Genomic DNA, 16,799 nt, shown 5'->3' with positions numbered 1-16,799 from the left:
TATCCATGACTGACACTACCCTGCTAACGTAGTTAGGCTATCCTCCAGTGCCTAAGCCTCACATGTGAATCCATCATTACTGTGTTTGAAGAAGAAGAAACAGATGTAGAAAGTTTGATAATCACCCCCTTTAGTTTATTAGTGTTGGCTTAGTCCACCTGTCAATAATGATTTAAAGACAGCGTTGTGGCTTAAAGTGTGCTAACATGCGCCTCAAAAAGGTTGTTCTCTCTTTCGCTGATGTTTCTTGACGCTCAAAGTTCACAAAGTTCATGCAGACATCACAACACTATCACTGTAGCAATATTAGCATCTCTTGCTATCTAGTTAGCCATGACAGACACCACTCCGCTAACCTAGATCTGCTTCGCTAACCCCCCAAGCCTCACATAACCATCAGAAATCATTCAACAAGAAAGAAGCTTGATAATCAGCCTGTTAGTTTATTAGCGTTGTGGCTAAAAAGTGCTAATAGGCTACATAGGGGTTTGAAGCGATACTGTCAAAAAAAGGCTGTCAGGCTAAAAAACATCAATCCATTTCAATGAATATTAGTAGTATCAGATGATGTAAGATTTGTCAGTTGTGGTTTTAAATATCTTTATTTGTACAAAATGGATAAACATCAACAAGTTCTGTTTTGAATGAGTTGGCGTTAAACGTTTTTATAAACATTGCCTTCATTATTTCATTAAAATGAATCATTTCTACAGTGCCTTATACTCTCCTTTTAACGACGACTATCTTATGACTGATTCTGACACATTTGCGTTAATATTTTATTACGTATAATTTCATTTTCCCTTAAATGATGAATAATTCATGTACTTTAACACACTACTTTGTAGGTAGTTAATCAACCAATAGCAAAGTCTTAGAGCAGCTTGATAACGTCTGCAGCGTCATCTACCGTTACTAAAATTATACTTGTCTGTTTTGTTTTTTCACATTCTGGTCATATTGTGTTGGTGGTTTATGTCTGTGCTTTATTTACCATTTATATGATGGTATATAATTTTTAACAGGATTTTTAAAGAGGTCACTTGTGCTCTTTGTCTCAACTGTGATTCAGACTTTTACAATTTCCTTTCATTTTAAATAATATTTGTAAGCTTCCCTCTGTGGACAATCCTGCAAATGACAATAAAGGGATTAGTGCGTCCCAGTCACATTTCTTTCCCTTATGCACGGGCACACGGAGAATAATCAGAATAAAAGTGTGTCCAAAAATACCATGTTTTGTAGGTCAAAATGCTGCAGAGTCTCTGGGGAGATTAAGAAAGTAAATGCTCACATGGCACAAGGGATTCTTGCTCAGCGAAGTCCTCATTAAATTGAACGTAAACACAAATTGCTGCAAGTGGCTCTTAATAAACACAATAACAACTTAGTGAGGAGTCAGTTTTACTGGGGAGAGATCAATCACCCTGTGACTCTGTGAGATAGATAGATAGATAGATAGATAGATAGATAGATAGATAGATAGATAGATAGATAGATAGATAGATAGATAGATAGATAGATAGATAGATAGATAGATAGATAGATAGATAGATAGATACATCCGGTTGCGTACATTGAACCGCAGAAGAAGAATAACGTCCGTTGTGGAGGTGTTTCACGAGCGACAGTGTCTTCTGACTCTGGGTCTGACTCCGGGTCAAAGTCATAAAAGGGACTGTGGCGGGGAGTCGTGACAAAGCTATTTTTAAACATTGTTAAAACAATGTTTTGATAATGAGGAGCAGTGCATCCACCGTTCCAGAGGGGGGAGCTGTGCTTCTGAGAGCTGGTGTGCTGATTACTTCACTTCCAGGTATTGGCCAATCACAAGACAGTTGGGAAAGCTCTCTTTGGCTGGCCAATCACAACACTGTCTTCTGGGGGTGAGATTTCAGGCGACGAGAGCTTCAGTTAGGAGAGATTTCGATCGGCTCGTTTACAGCAACTAGGAGGTTTTTGACCATAAAAACAAGTTAATGTATGTAAGTAGACCTCCATAACTAACATGTGTGATAGGACCAGTCTATGTGAGCTTTAATTCATTGAAGGAGTTCTATTTTTAATCACAATTAATTGCATTTTCAGCACAGGTTTCCAATTCTTTGGTCCATAAGCAGGGTAAACCACATCTGGGAATCCAAAGAGTGCCATCAAAGTTACTTTATGAACTTCTTCAACAATTTGTTGGATTATTTCAATCAATAAAAGTGTAATAAATCTCAGAAATGTTATCACACCAGTCAGGAGATCTCTCTTTGCCAGAGATCCAGTTTGGTTGCCGCCTCCATTTCATAAAGGCTGTATAAATTTGTGTTGGTCACATGAACTAACTTCAGAGTTAACATAAACCGCGTACAGTCTACCATGAGGACCAGAGCCTTCAACTCTTGACTCTCTTTCCACTTTCAAATCCCGTCTGAAAACACACATCTGTTCAAACCAAGCGTTTCCATGTTGATTTGTTTTATTCATCCATCCATTTCAGCCCCCACTGTAATGGTTTTATGCATTATTAACTTGTTTGTTTTTGGGTTTTTTTGGGCTGTGCTGTTACACTTCATATTTGTTCACACTCAGCCTGTAAGGTGACCTTGAGTGCTTTGAAAGGTGCCTAAAATGAAATGTAATATTATTATTTTTAGTAGTATTAAACAGTGTGAGAAGCAGCAGCGGAAATTATTTCTCACAGTCTTTTAACAGCTGCAGCTTCATTCACTCATTATATCCGCGAGAAACGCGCACGGATATTATGGAATCGGTCTTGCGCGTCCGCGCCGTCGTCCGCAGATTTTAGCCGTTAACGCGATAACTGGAAAGGCGTTTGAGATTACATTTTTTTATTTTTTTTATGGGTCACATACCCCCTGTAGATGATCCCTATTGATTTTGAGCTGTCTACCATTATTATTAATTAGTTAATTAATTAATGAATGATATAAAAACCATATTTTCGCCTGTATCTTCCAAAGTATTGCAGGTATTGGCTTCAAATTTTGCATGGGCATCACATACCACCTGAGAATTATCCCTATATTTGTAGCTTTATTATTAATTAGCAAATTAATTAATTTATTATGCTAAAAACACATTTTGGGCTTTATCTTCCAGACTAATGGAGATATTGCCTTCAAATTTTGTACAATGATTCATGTAACAACTATCTACAAGTACAATCATTATTACTTTGGCTATGATTGGTAATAGTTACATAATAAGTTAACAGGTTAACTTATTAGTGGCATTTTTTCTTTATTATTGAGCTCATTTGGACACATTGAGGATATCATGGGTTTATTTAGCACTTATTCATAATATTTATTACATTATAATATACATTTATTAATTATCATATAAAAAATAGTTAAGCCTCCATTTCTTTATTAATGCATTAAATGGAAAGTTTGAACATATTGTAGCTTTTTCATGAAATTTAATAAACATAGTGTATGCTTTTTCATGACATTTGGACACTTTGAAGATATGGCAGGTGTGGTTAGCATTTTAATATTCATAATATTTAACAAGGTATAATAGGTTAACTAGTTTTATTAAAAACTAGAGAGAAATTTATGAGTTCAGGTATTCTGTGTTCAATATCGAGTTTATATGGATACTTTGAACATGTATAAAGTGTAGTCAGCATTATATCATAATATTTAACTGTTATTTTGTTGAATTTATTAATAATTTATTAAATAGTTTAATAAAACTGTTTTAATAAACAGCGAGTGCGTATACTTTGGGTATATTGGAAAGTTGAGGATTGGACAAGTTCGCGGATATACCCCTTGCTGTTGGCCCCCGACAGCGTAGGCTAGTTTATTTATTTGACCTCCTGACTAAGTGATTGTTCTACAGTAACATTTTTAACATGAGAGTCAAAGGGAGAATTCAAATCGCCCCAAAAGAGTCGGAACCATAAAACGTGACTTGAATCTGACGATCCTGATTGGACAATTGACAATGATAATATGTCTAGAACACTGACAATAACTACTTTTGCTGGCAGATACGGCTAAAAGGAATATTAGTACTAAGGATCTTTGGAACTGGTTAGGAAAAAAAATTAGCTTTCTCGTCCTAGTTTGTAGGGTGTCGCCCTAATCGTCCCTATACACCGGCCGCCCCTGGGTTTGATCCTTCACTTATGACAATTATCTGACAATGTGTTCATTGTATAACACATCCAAGCGCAGGTAAAAGGCTTTACGTGAAGAAAGGTGCCTGAAAGATCATCATTTGGTCCATAAAATGTCAGAAAATGTTAAAAAACATTGATCAGTGTTTGTCAAAGCTGGAAATGACGATGTTCTCCAATATCTCGTTTTGTCCACAAACCAAAATGATTGAGTTTTAATGATTTCTTTGTGATGTTACAAAGAAACAAAGAAAATATTCACATTTAAGAAGCTAAAATCTTGTTTTAATCATGAACAAAGCTTCAAACCGAATAATCGATTATCAAAATAGTTGAAGATTAATTTAGTAATCAATTAATAATGGATTAATTGTCTCAGATCTAGTTCTCAATAATGATGCAGCTAAAAATGCTAAAAATAAGTAATGCATTGGTTCATTTCCAGGAGTAATCAAGTCTCCCACCTCGATGAATCTCTCTCCATTGGAGGACGTAATAAAACATGTGCGCTCTAAATCTGACAATTCCAAATTGGCAACAACAGGATCAATTGTGTTTATTTATCTATTTATTTTTATTTTAAATCACCCCAAGGGATAGAAGAACACGCCAACTCACAGACTCATTTCCAATCCCACTGTCTATAGCTAAACCCACAGAAACAGCCCAGAGTTCGTTTTTTTTTCGTCCGTGTTTGTACAGTGTGTTCATCCAGGGGACGACAATTAGTTTTTGAACAAAATCGATTCAGACATTTTTCTTTTGATTTTGATCCTTTTCTTGATAAATGTCGTCAATTAACACACATAGAAAACCACCACCCAAGATACTGCGACCACTGACAGCAGCCACATAATCTCCCTGAGCTCATGAACTAAGCCTCAACAAAAAAAATCTATGACTTTTTATAATCAGCTGTCACACACGCTCCAAACAAACGCCTTTTAATGAGCAACTTTTAATACCTCAACATTCTCTCACAAAAGTTACATTACCATGCAAACACTGTGGCTATTTCAGGTGCAGCACTTATGTCTTTGTATGTGCTACACGATTAAGTGTGTTGTTTTTGACGCGTCAGTTCATGACGAGAGTGATGGCATTGTGTAACAAACATTGTGACACAGGCTATTAACGCTAGGGAAATAGAATTTAGACTCAACAGAAACTGCGTTTTCAAGTTCCAGTACTTTGTAAGGAAACTATGTTCGACTAAATTTAGTTCATTTCAGCCAAAATTCTGAGGCTTCCTTCCAGCAGCAGACTACACTTAGAAATAAGGGTTCCAAAAGGGTTCTTCTACAAGTGCTGAGGTTCTACCTGGAACCATTTGCTTCCGAAAAACCCTTTCCCTGAAGAAAGGGTTTTTCAAGGGTTCTTGGTAACACTAATGGTTCCAGTAAGAACCATTTTGATCCAGAGAACCCTTTAAAACCCCTTTCCTGAATAAAGGCTTTTTAAAGGGTTCTTAGTACCTTTCTAAAAAGGTTCTCCTATGAGGACAAGCCGAAGAACCTTATATGGTTCTACTTAGCACTTCTCGGAGTGTATAGCAGTGTGACAGTTTGTTGTGGATTCTCGTGCATTTTATGAGTGATTTTATGGTGAGAATGTTGACCTTTGAGGGAAAACATTTGTTTTTTTGTTGTTTTTGTGGCTAATTTTAACCATATCCATAAACAGTGAATGGAATAATCATCTCCTTCCTGTCCTCAATTCTGTCACTTTAGCCCCATTCACACTAACCCAGGATTTGTGAACCCACTAAAAAATGCATTAAAGCCCTAGGGTTAGGGTTATACCCTTACGAGTATTAAGCCCCTCTACAACAGAAGAAGTTGTCACCAAGGAAAGTCAACCGAGCCTTGACCTGGCGACGCTCAAACCGGCTGACATCCCCAGTCCTGTAGCATCGTTCTCGTCTTCTTCTTCGGTAGGAATGCGTCCTTTTCCCTGCATACAGACTTGTACCGCCACCCGATGGTGAAGTGAAATACTACAGGGCCCTGACGCAAGGTCCGTGGCCTCACAGCAAGAAGGTTGCTGGTTCTCATGTTCTCTTTAGGTTCGTGTTTGAGGTTTTCTATGCATACTCCAGTTTTCTGGAGGTTAACTGACCCTCTAAATCGCTATATGTTGGCCTTGTGGTGAATTGGTGACCTCACCCTGCATTTCCAGCAACACCGTCACCACCCCCATGTGGAGGATATCTCTGTAGGTAATGGATGGCTGTTTTGTGGAAGTCTTGTGTTCCCATTGTGTTAGGGTTGGGCAGTGTTTCTCAATTCGGGTTGAGTTGTTTCCCCCTGCCCTGCATGTTTTGGATGTTGCCCTGCTCCAACACACCTTATTTAAATGAATGAGTTGTTATTAGGCTTTTGCAGGGCTTGATGACAAGCTGACCATTTGAAGCAGGTGTGTCAGAGCAGGGAAACATCTAAAACATGCAGGGCAGGGGCCCCTGAGAACCCGAATTGAGAAACAATGGGGTTAGGGTTAGGGTTAGGGTTAGGGTTAGTATCCCTAATGTTCACTGGTGTCCAATGTAGTCATTTAATGTTGAAAAAACTCAATTTAAACGCACAATTTAATAGCTTTCTTGACCGGAAGGAATAGGGTAATACTGTAGATAAGTGTATCTGTGTGCATGACATGTAAATAAGTAAGACATAAGATTTGTTTCTTACACAATGTTGTTAGAACGTGATTTTTTTAAGGCAAAGTTTAAAGCTCCATATTTTTGCAGCTTCAGTTTTAGCTGTGCCATCCACTAGTTTTTTCTTTTTTTTTTGCACCTGTGGATTTGGGCAAAGAGACATCATCGTCTGAATTCTCAGCACCTTCTTAATCAACCTTTGTCTGTCTTGTCTTGTCTGGTGTGGAGATAATCTTAGTAGAGGACTGTTGTTTGAAACGGTAAATGAAAAGGAAGCAGAGGAGGAGGATGAAAGAGGAATACAGAATACAAAAGTGAGCGTGGAGAGAAATGGAGGTTTATAGATGCCGTGCATTGTTGAAAGGGACGGAATGAGTGGATGGTGAGGGGAGGAAAGAAAATAAATAAGAGAGAGAGAGAAGATGGAGAGCCGAGGGTGAAGGGAGGTGGAGGAATAAATGCACTATTTGAATTATGTAAAGCAGGTTCGTGGTGGAGAAGAGGTGTGTGTCTGATTGTTAGTGTGTCTGTGCAGAGCAGCCAACGACACCAAGACTGAAAGTACAAATATACACCGTTAAATTCTGACTTACACGCTTTTACATCATGGTCCTGGTGTTGACAAGATTTCCTTCAAGAGAGCCACACACACACACACACACACAGACACACACACAACTATATGAAAAGAAAGAAAACAAGAAAGACAGAGGACACGCAGAGATTTAATGGCTTCTTTGATATTTCCCTGCTATAATTTGGAGACGATAAAACCGATTATCTAAGCAGGGCATCACCTCGGGTGGTCGCTCAGAAAGAGAAGGGATCGTTTTGTTCTTCTCTGGTGGAAAAAAAAGAGAAAGACGCAACATTGATTTACTGTACGTATTCACCATTTCAGCTATGAAACCGTACGTTAATATGAAATATCTCGACACGACGAGACGCCGCGAGTGACGCCGCTGATGAACTCAACTCAGGTTGGAGTTAATTATCTCTGTGATTATTGGATGCAGTGGCACGGAATTTATGTTCCCCTGGTGAATTGACGGCGATTATTTTTGTTGATTTGTTCACGTTAAACACAATCGGCTCACGTTTTCAATTAGGACGAGCGAGACTTGATTACAGGTGACGCTGTAACCTAATTACAGCGACGTCTGATGTTTCCGTGGAGCCTGAGGTGTGACGAGATCTGATCGTTGACGAAAAGCAGAATCTGATAGCTGATACCTAGCAACCATTTTCTGTACTTTAAATGTCCATTACGTAAAACTGAGGTGAAATTATTACATAGTGAGAATGTGTTCATGAATAATGGGTAAAGAAAAGCGCTATAGATCTGTAATGAATAATAATAATAAAAAAGAATGTGTTTTACAATCACCCCCAAAAAGGACAAATTTAACATCTTATGATGTTTTGTTGTTAACTCAAGGCTACACAGGTTCTCCAACACATTTGAAAGGGACGAGTGAGGTGAGGGATGTACTTAGCTGCAACATACAACTTCAATAAACAACATTTTACACACTCGATATTAAGTTCTTTAATTTTGCATTCGCAATTTTTGTGCGTTTTATTGTCTTGTACATAAAAAGGAAGCTGAATATTTTCCTATACACCAGTGTACTGATATTAGAACACTGTAGAAACACTTAAAAGGAATATATACTGTATATTTTTTTGGTCAAGAAGATAGGGTAGTTGGCTCGTAACTGAGAGGTTGCTGGTTCAAATCCTTAAAGATCAAGGGCTGGTTTAATTCTAGGAAGCTTCCTAGTAAAGGATGCTACTAAATGCAGAGAGGAATTACCCTTCATGGTTTAATATATCATCCTATTTATTTTTTTTAAATTACAGACTGCTGTATCTGACTGTATATACAGAATTTAGACCACATTAAAGCTGCAGTATGCCGGATTTTCAGCTGTGCTAACATCATTGCAAAAGGGTTTTCTAATCATCCAATAGCCACTAGACACTAGAAATGGGCCTCTATACACCTATGTACATATTCCATTAATGCTGACGTTTGCAGCTAGAATAGTCGTTTACCACATTAAAGCTCACATAGAGTGGTCCTGTTGCACATATATGTTAGTTTTGGAGGTCTACTTACATACATTAACTTTTTTTTAGTTGCTGTAAACGAGCCGATAGAAATCCTCTTTTCTGACGGTGTTTCCCAGCCGCGAGATTTGAGACTCAGCTCTCTCACCCAGAAGACAGAGTCTTGTGATTGGCCAGACCCAGAGTCAGAAGACACTGTCGCTCGTGAAACACCTCCACAACGGACGTTATTCTTCTTCTGTGGTTCAATGTACGCAACCGGATGTGCCCGGACTAGTGCCCGGAGCAGGACGATCTGCTGCTCCGGAGAACCGGTGTTTACATAACCGGACCGGGTTTTTTCAGAGATCTCGCTGAGCCCGAGATTACAATAAACACAGCGTTCTCAGCAGTGGCTGAACTGTTTGTTTTGAACCTTCAGGGCTTCATAAACAAGGTAATGACACAGATACACACTAAAAGACAGCGATAATTGGAACTTCCGGTCTAGGTCCGCTTTAACAATGTATAGAGTGTATTTCTGATTCATTTAATGTTATATTCATTGAAAAAAAGTGCCTTTCCTTCAAAAATAAGGATGTTTCTAAGTGACCCCAAACTTTTGAGTAGTAGTAGTGTATGACCTGAGGCATGTATGTCCATATCTGTGACAAGCTCCGTCCATGTTCAAACATTATTGTCCGACTCTCCTTTAGACTCTTTTCCCTTTTTTCCCTGATTGATTATCGGTGTCGGCAGTAATTGCCAGTGCAGCTTGGTAACAGAACAGCCAATAGGAGGTGCCCTCTCTCTCTTATCTACTTGTGATTGCCACTGTCCGGTCTTTCCTCAAAGCTGCAAACAAACACCAACAGAGGAGAGGAAGTCTAGTGCTCTCTCCTCAGAGTTTAAAATAGAATTCGTTGTGCAGTAAGTGCCAAAAAAGTGTTGCATACTGCAACTTTAATGCCATAGTCTGTGACTGTAAACAAAGCTAGAAAAATGAAATAAATAGATACTCGTTGTCAAATGAGTTCACACAATCGTTTTTTGTCGTGTTTTGTCGACAGACGCTTGACACGTAGAGCTTTTTTTTTTTGGCAAACACCAGTTCCAGCACATGTGTGAAAACATGACTTATTAAGACTAAAGGTGTGAAGTTAGAAGGAGATGCTGCACTGCTACGAACAGTTTTTTTTTGTTCCACTTTGGCTGCTCTCAATTTCAGGGGGGGATTCACCGCAGTGAATCTTGTTTTCTGCACTGTGGATTTGGCATAGAGTCTTTTTTTTGCTTCTCCATTTATCTGGTCTTAGCACCGGCACCAGAAACTTACTTGCCCCCGGTGGTCGGATATATTCGGCCCTCAGGGCCACATTAGTGGCAATTTAGGTAATTTTGGGATTAACAGCAGTTTGTAGAGTCGAGTAGAGGAGCCAGGATTGACCGACAGACCTTTCAAACTGGAGAACCAAAGTAATCCCACACTGCTGCGAACATAACGAGCCCAAATCATGGACCAAACTGTTTGTTTGCCCAGTTGCATTGTGGGCAATCTAAATAGTAGGTTTCATAGTAGAAGAATGTATGAAATTAAGAAAACGATCAGTCACATCTGCTCTGAATCAGTTGCTATGTAAATTCCCATGTTTTGAGGTTTTTCAGCCAAACTACACTATCAATCAATCTTTATTTGTATAGCCCACAGTTTACAAAACATAGTTTGTCTCACGGGACTTCACAGGGTTGGTAACATCCTCTGTCCTTAGACCTTCGACCAGGGTAAGGAAAAACTACCAGGGAAAAAAACCCTTATAACAGCCAAAAAAGGTAGAAACCTTAGGGAGAACCACAGGTGAGGGATCCACTCCCCGGACGGACAGGCGTGCAGTAGATTTTACCCAAAACATACAATACATAATGACAAAGAATAAAAAGTAAAAAGTCTTTAAATGCCAGGATCATCTGGATCACTGGGTTTGTCGCAGCCTTTAGCGAAGACTGTTGTGGTCAGAGACTTGAAGATGACGGAGTCCTCTTTCCTGTCCTGACCTCATGTCGTTCAAAAGTTTGGGCTCAATTAGAAATAGGAAGGAAAAGCACTTTTTCTTCAATGAATATAACATTAAATTAATCAGAAATATACTCTATACATTGTTAATGTGGTAAACAACTATTCTAGGTTTTTAATGGAATATGTACATAAGTGTATAGAGGCCCATTTCCAGTGTTCTAATGGTACATTGTGTTTGCTAATCACGTTAGAAGACTATTGGATGATTAGAAAACCCTTGAAAACCCTTGTGCAATGATGTTAGCACAGCTGAAAACAGTTTTGCTGGTTCTTTATTTTGAATCAAAATCATTATTTCTAATCTTGTCAAGGTCTTGACTATATTTTCTATTCATTTTGCAACTCTTTTGATGAATAAAAGTGTGACTTTGAATGGAAAACACACAAAATTGTATAGGTGACCCCAAACTTTTGAACGGTAGTGTATATTTTATTGATTTATCAGCATCCAGTGGTATTTCAATCTTGAATTTCCACTGTTCCTTTTATTTTGTACGTTCTCCCACTCTCCGTCATCCGTGGACGGGGTCGGAGTTTGTTCTCTCAGCAGCCGTGAGTCAGTGTGTCAGGAGTCAATAAGTACTTTGTTTGTTTAATACTCGCTCCTCTGTGTTCACGTACCTCACAGTTCCTCCCCCTCAACATGCACACTATTAACAATCGCCTCATCTGACACCCAGACAGAAAATCTATCCCCTCAATGGTCTCTCACACATTTTCATCAATCCCCCTCCCTCCAGGGAGGAAGGTATGTCTGAAGCGAAAGCAGCGGCGGTTCATTTTGGACGTGTCGCGACATTCTACTCTTTTATTTCTGCCTCGCTCGACCGTTGACCTCGATCAGGCGCTCACATTCTTTCATCCTCTCTGGGCGGACTGTCAATAACAGCTCTGTCCTGTAGATGTTGATTTCCACACTTCTTCTTCTTACCTGTCAACAAAAGGAATTGGCAGTCGCCGCAAAAAAGGGTTTCACCTTAAAAGAAATTCACAATATAGGAGCTACAGTATGATAGAATCTCAGTGGAGAAGAAATCTCGGAAGATTATTCGGGATCATCAGCAAACAACGTAGTTTTGTAAATGTCTCTTGTTTATACGGATATTATTCAATGAGTAACTCAAGGCTATTATAGTTTTGTATTTTTCATTCATTTTTCTTTTTATTTAGTTTTTCAGTTTGCTTTTTTTTATTTCAGTTTAGTTTTAGTTCATTTAACAAATGATTGAGTAGTTTCAGTTTAGTTTTTATTTAGCTTTAGTCTTAGGGTTATTAAGAGAAAACCTTGACTGTGACACCAAATATGGATTATCAAATCCTTTAATTTCATTTTTAACCTTTAACACCTGCAGGTAAATCAAAAGTAAAACTTAAAATGGTCTGTATTCCAGAATGAAGTTTTGGAAAAAACGAAGATGAAGCTGAATTTATCTACAATTCAGTTTAGTTTTAGTTAGTTTTGCTTTGTTCATTGTCGTTTTTGATTTTGATTTCAGTGAACTCAATTCATTTTCCACTGCTTTAGACTTAGTTTTCGTTAACAAAACTTTTTTGCAAAAACAAGTTAGTCGACTCCTCGGTTTGGTAAACTGAAGGTTCCGGTATGTGATATTCAAGAATCAAAGGTCTTTATTGTCATTATTTTGCAGCGACTCCCGCCTTAAAGGCAAAAAACTAAACAAATAGATAACATTATAATAATAAGACACTTGTACAAAATATAAAACTCAAGTAAGTTGGTATATTCACCTTATTCCTGGATGTGCGACATGAGAAATGTTTATGGATCATGGAACTTCTGGAGCAGAAGCAGGAGCAGCTAACCCTAACCCTCTCTTTCTCTGTCACTCTCACAGATCATCGCCCCCGGCGGAAGAGCATAGCTACAGGGAAGCAGCCCAGCATGGATGTCTCTCCCACTGCCCCCCTTCAACCCTTCCGACAATCCGTGAGTAACCCTCCCTGTTCCCGGCCTCGCTCGCTGCCCCCGTCCCTCTCGCTGTCCCTCCTCCTTCCTCCCGCCCTGGGCCCGCCTCATGCCTCCTGTGGCCGCCGGGCCAGCGGCACCCCGCCTCACCCTTTCCCCCCCTCCCTGGCTGTCTCCCCTTCCTTCGCCTTGTGCCAGCAGCAGCAGCAGCTAAAGGGCATGAAGAAAGGGCCTGGCACGCCCCCCTTGTTGTCCCGCTCGCTGCCCCTCTCCCCTTCCTCCCTGTCCTTCACCCTTCCCCACTCATCTGCCGCTGCCTCCTCCTCCTCCTCCCCCAACTTCTCATACTGGGGCGGAGACTGGAGGGCTGCCGGTTTGAGTCCAGTGGCAGGAGGAACGATTATTGCACCACTGCCCCCTGTGGAGGTACGTGACACAGATGCAAACAGGAAGGAGTGTAAGGAGTGTAAACAGAAACTTTATACAGTGTATGTAACGTACAGAATGACATAATAGAGGTAATTCAAAGCAAGACGTGAGGGTAGAACATAGAAAATATAGTCAAGACATTGACAAAATAAGAAATATGGATTTTTATTCAAAATAAAGAACCAGCAAAACTGTTTTCAATGATCCTTTGAAAATATTTGCAAACCTCTTTTATTATTTTAATGAATTTATGAAATTCAGGAAATGATCCATTTGCCCTGATGCACTTTGACAGTGAGCTGACTTTCTTCAAAAAGACAAAAAGTATCTCGGAATGACTTGAAATGTACCATCATAATAGTCGGCATCACCCTGAACAAGGATCCGTTGAAAATATTTGCAAACCTCTTAAGGAATAATTTTAATGAATTTTTGAAATTCAAGAAATTATCCATTTGCCCTGATGCACTTTGTCTTTCTTCAAAATATAAAAGGTATCTCGGAATGACTTGAAATTTTCCATTATAATAGTCGGCCACGCCAGCCAACAAAATATTTGCGTTGTGCCTAATGAGGTTGCACAGTGTTTGGATTATGTTCGCTTTATGTTCCTTATCATGCATTACCATGACTGAAAAATCTTCTTCAGCTCCCACTATAGAAATACATACTTCCTACGGGCACTGCACTAGTTCCATTAAAAACCAGACGTTTACAGCTAGAATAGTCGTTTACCACATTAACAATGTATAGAGTGTGATTAATTTAATGTTATATATTCATTGAAAAAAAAAGTACTATTCCTTCAAAAATAAGGACATTTCTATGTGACCCCAAACTTTTGAACGGTAGTGTACATTTTGATCCACTGAACCCTGAAGACTTTTCTTGATCTGTGCAGAACTCTACCTGCTCATACACCAGGGGTCTGCAACCTTTAGGATGAAAAGAGCCATTTTTGTCGTCTCTCCACCCAAAAATTCATTTGGAGCCGCAAAAAAACCCACAAGATGAAGATAATAACACATATAAAGGTTTTTATACAGACAAACTATATACAATAGTAATAGTCCCTTTCATTTATGACATATAAGAACTACAACATGTTCAGTTTATACCCAACCTTTATACCCCGTAGACCTGGTTCTTCCATTGTTTCATTGTTTGTGGCAAATTAAAGAAATTAAAATGAACCCACTTTGAAATAAATGAAGCAAATATTTGGATTGTATGTTGTTTGTGCTCAAGAAAAACGATATGTGGATCCAAAGATGGACAGGACACATCCAAACATGTACTGAATATTGCATTTTACGTCGACATTGGATGTTGCACAAGATATTAAAACACTTTTATTTGTCGCCTTGATCTCTAAAGCTACAAGGAGCCACTGCAGAGTGGCTGAAGAGCCACATGTGGCTCTAGAGCCGCAGGTTGCAGACCCCTGGCCTACACCATCTCACATAAATCTGTTAAAATTCATCCTGATCTGTTGAAATGAGGAGCTGATCTTGAATCTGAACTTGCTAATTGGGAATGAACCATGTTAGATTTAAGTTGCCCTCAAAACCCTAATCTGTCTTGGTTTGATGGTGCAGCGTGAATACGACAAACTAGGTCTTGGTTATAAGTTATAAGGCTGTATATATAATACAAACATGTAGGAGGCTATTATATAAAATATATACATCTTTAAGTACTGTTTAAAATATTTTAACTATGAATATTGACCTAAATAAAAAAAAATAATATCCCTAATCAAATTCAAATCTCAGTATCTGTCTTTGAAATTGCAATTGTTCAACCCTAACATACCATAATATGAAAAACATGAGAACATTTCACACCCTTCAGTTTTAGTCTGTGAGGTGTGAGGCGCATTATCTCAAAGGTCCACACAGTGTTTGCCAGTTTTATCTCCAACCACAGACTGATAACTGCACGCTGTGCCTTAAAACACATATTAATATGCATGAATATGACTTCCTTGTGTGGCCGTGCACTTTCGGTGAATTGCGCTGAATTGAAATGTTTTATCCCCGCGGGGCCAAAATGTACAGCAACAAAAATAATGCTGTGCAACACCTGGGAAGGCACAATATTCAGAGTTATTCAAAACAGAACCTGGGTTTTTGTGTCAGTATGGTTAAATTTAAAAAAATAGTTATATAATTTCTTCTTCTTTCTCACTCTAAACACTCTGGGATCATGAGCTTCAGCTCACTCCCTGATGAAGTGACTGATCCTCTTGGTTCTTTTTCCTGATTCCAACTTTTTGTGGCACCGACTGACCTCACTGGCCCTCGCTCACTCTCTCTTTGGCCACAACAGGTCCTGCACCAGTTTAAATATTCTTCACATTTTATTCAGTACAGAGGAGAATTAAAAAGTGCTTAAAACGGGGTTCCCACGGGTCCTTGAAATCCTTGAAAGTTTGACATGGGAACAAACAAATGACGTAATGCCTGGGAAATGAAAATTCCAAGATCTCTGTCTCATTAAAGAAAATGACAAAGACTGACTTTGACCCAGATCCCAAGGACTATCCACTTGTCCAGATGCAGAGCGTGTTGCAAATCGATAAAAGTGGACACCGTCATGGGCCAAGACTAACTCTTACAAGTTGCCCTACCATCTTAAGTTGTTTCATCACATTCAGTCATTTAATTTGAGGGAACTGGTCCTTGAAAAGTCTCGTTATTTTTTATTTTTGTCTTTAAGAGTGGACAAAAAGGACTAAGAACTATGTCTAAAATTCCAGATCTTCATCAGTTCTGAGAAATTATTTGAAGAAAGAGTCAAAAATGTCAAATTGCATTTTACTCCTGGAGCGTCTTAACGTAGCAGAAGCAAAGCACAATGTGTTCCCTGGTTAATATGAAAAAGGACAGACTCCACCACCTTCCCTGAACCGGTTCTGCTCGTCCTGACCTCCTTCAAACAGCAGCTCACTTTAAACAGAAGTTTGACGATTAGTGCTTTAGTATCTAATAATATCTAATTACATAAGTGGACAGTCGTAAATGAGGCGAAACATTAAGTGACATGAGCAATCTCCATCAGGAGATGAAGCTGAAGTTTCTCTCGATTGGGTGTTTTTTTCTTTCATTTCTTTGTTGAGTGGTCCAGGGTTTTATTTTTCCCTGAATTATTTTACTGTGTCGAGACTTGAAGCGTCAGACAGGAGCAGCAAGTCAAATCAAATTTAGCCGTGCAGGCTATTAGCTCGGAACCAGCAGATGGAGCCAAGTCTTTAGTCATATCCTGCAGACAGGCTTCAAAGCCATTTGACTCATTCCAGATGACGAGGTGTCATCCCCCAGTCATTCTCCCTCTGAATCCATCTGTCAGGCTATAGGTGCAGAAATGATCTGAGGATGCACCTGAAAACTGAAGCAGGTACAGAAAAGAACAGAACAATAGATTATATTTCACACCCGTTTGGAGGCATTTCAATCCATTTCCACAGCTGACGTTGTAAAGTGTTTTGAATGCACATCATTGGGAAAACAATGTCTTA

The 16,799-nt window shown here is 39.0% G+C and overlaps 1 protein-coding gene across 1 annotated transcript in view; it reads left to right on the top strand.

The window, feature by feature from the left end:
• The window catches only part of syngap1b (synaptic Ras GTPase activating protein 1b), a gene marked incomplete at both ends in the record, with an annotated part of 183,141 nt that overhangs the window by 121,881 nt on the left and 44,461 nt on the right, over nt 1-16,799 (top strand). Inside the window, one exon of the mRNA XM_083902073.1 lies at nt 12,780-13,276. Within this exon, the coding sequence (XP_083758199.1) occupies nt 12,780-13,276 (497 nt within the window). The remainder of the gene's footprint in view (nt 1-12,779; nt 13,277-16,799) is intronic.

The sequence above is a fragment of the Microchirus variegatus genome, assembly GCF_963457635.1.
Source record: "Microchirus variegatus genome assembly, chromosome: 1".
NCBI lineage: Eukaryota > Metazoa > Chordata > Actinopteri > Pleuronectiformes > Soleidae > Microchirus > Microchirus variegatus.
The sequence above is the reverse complement of the archived record's forward strand: the minus strand, read 5'-3'. Positions and strand labels throughout refer to the sequence as shown.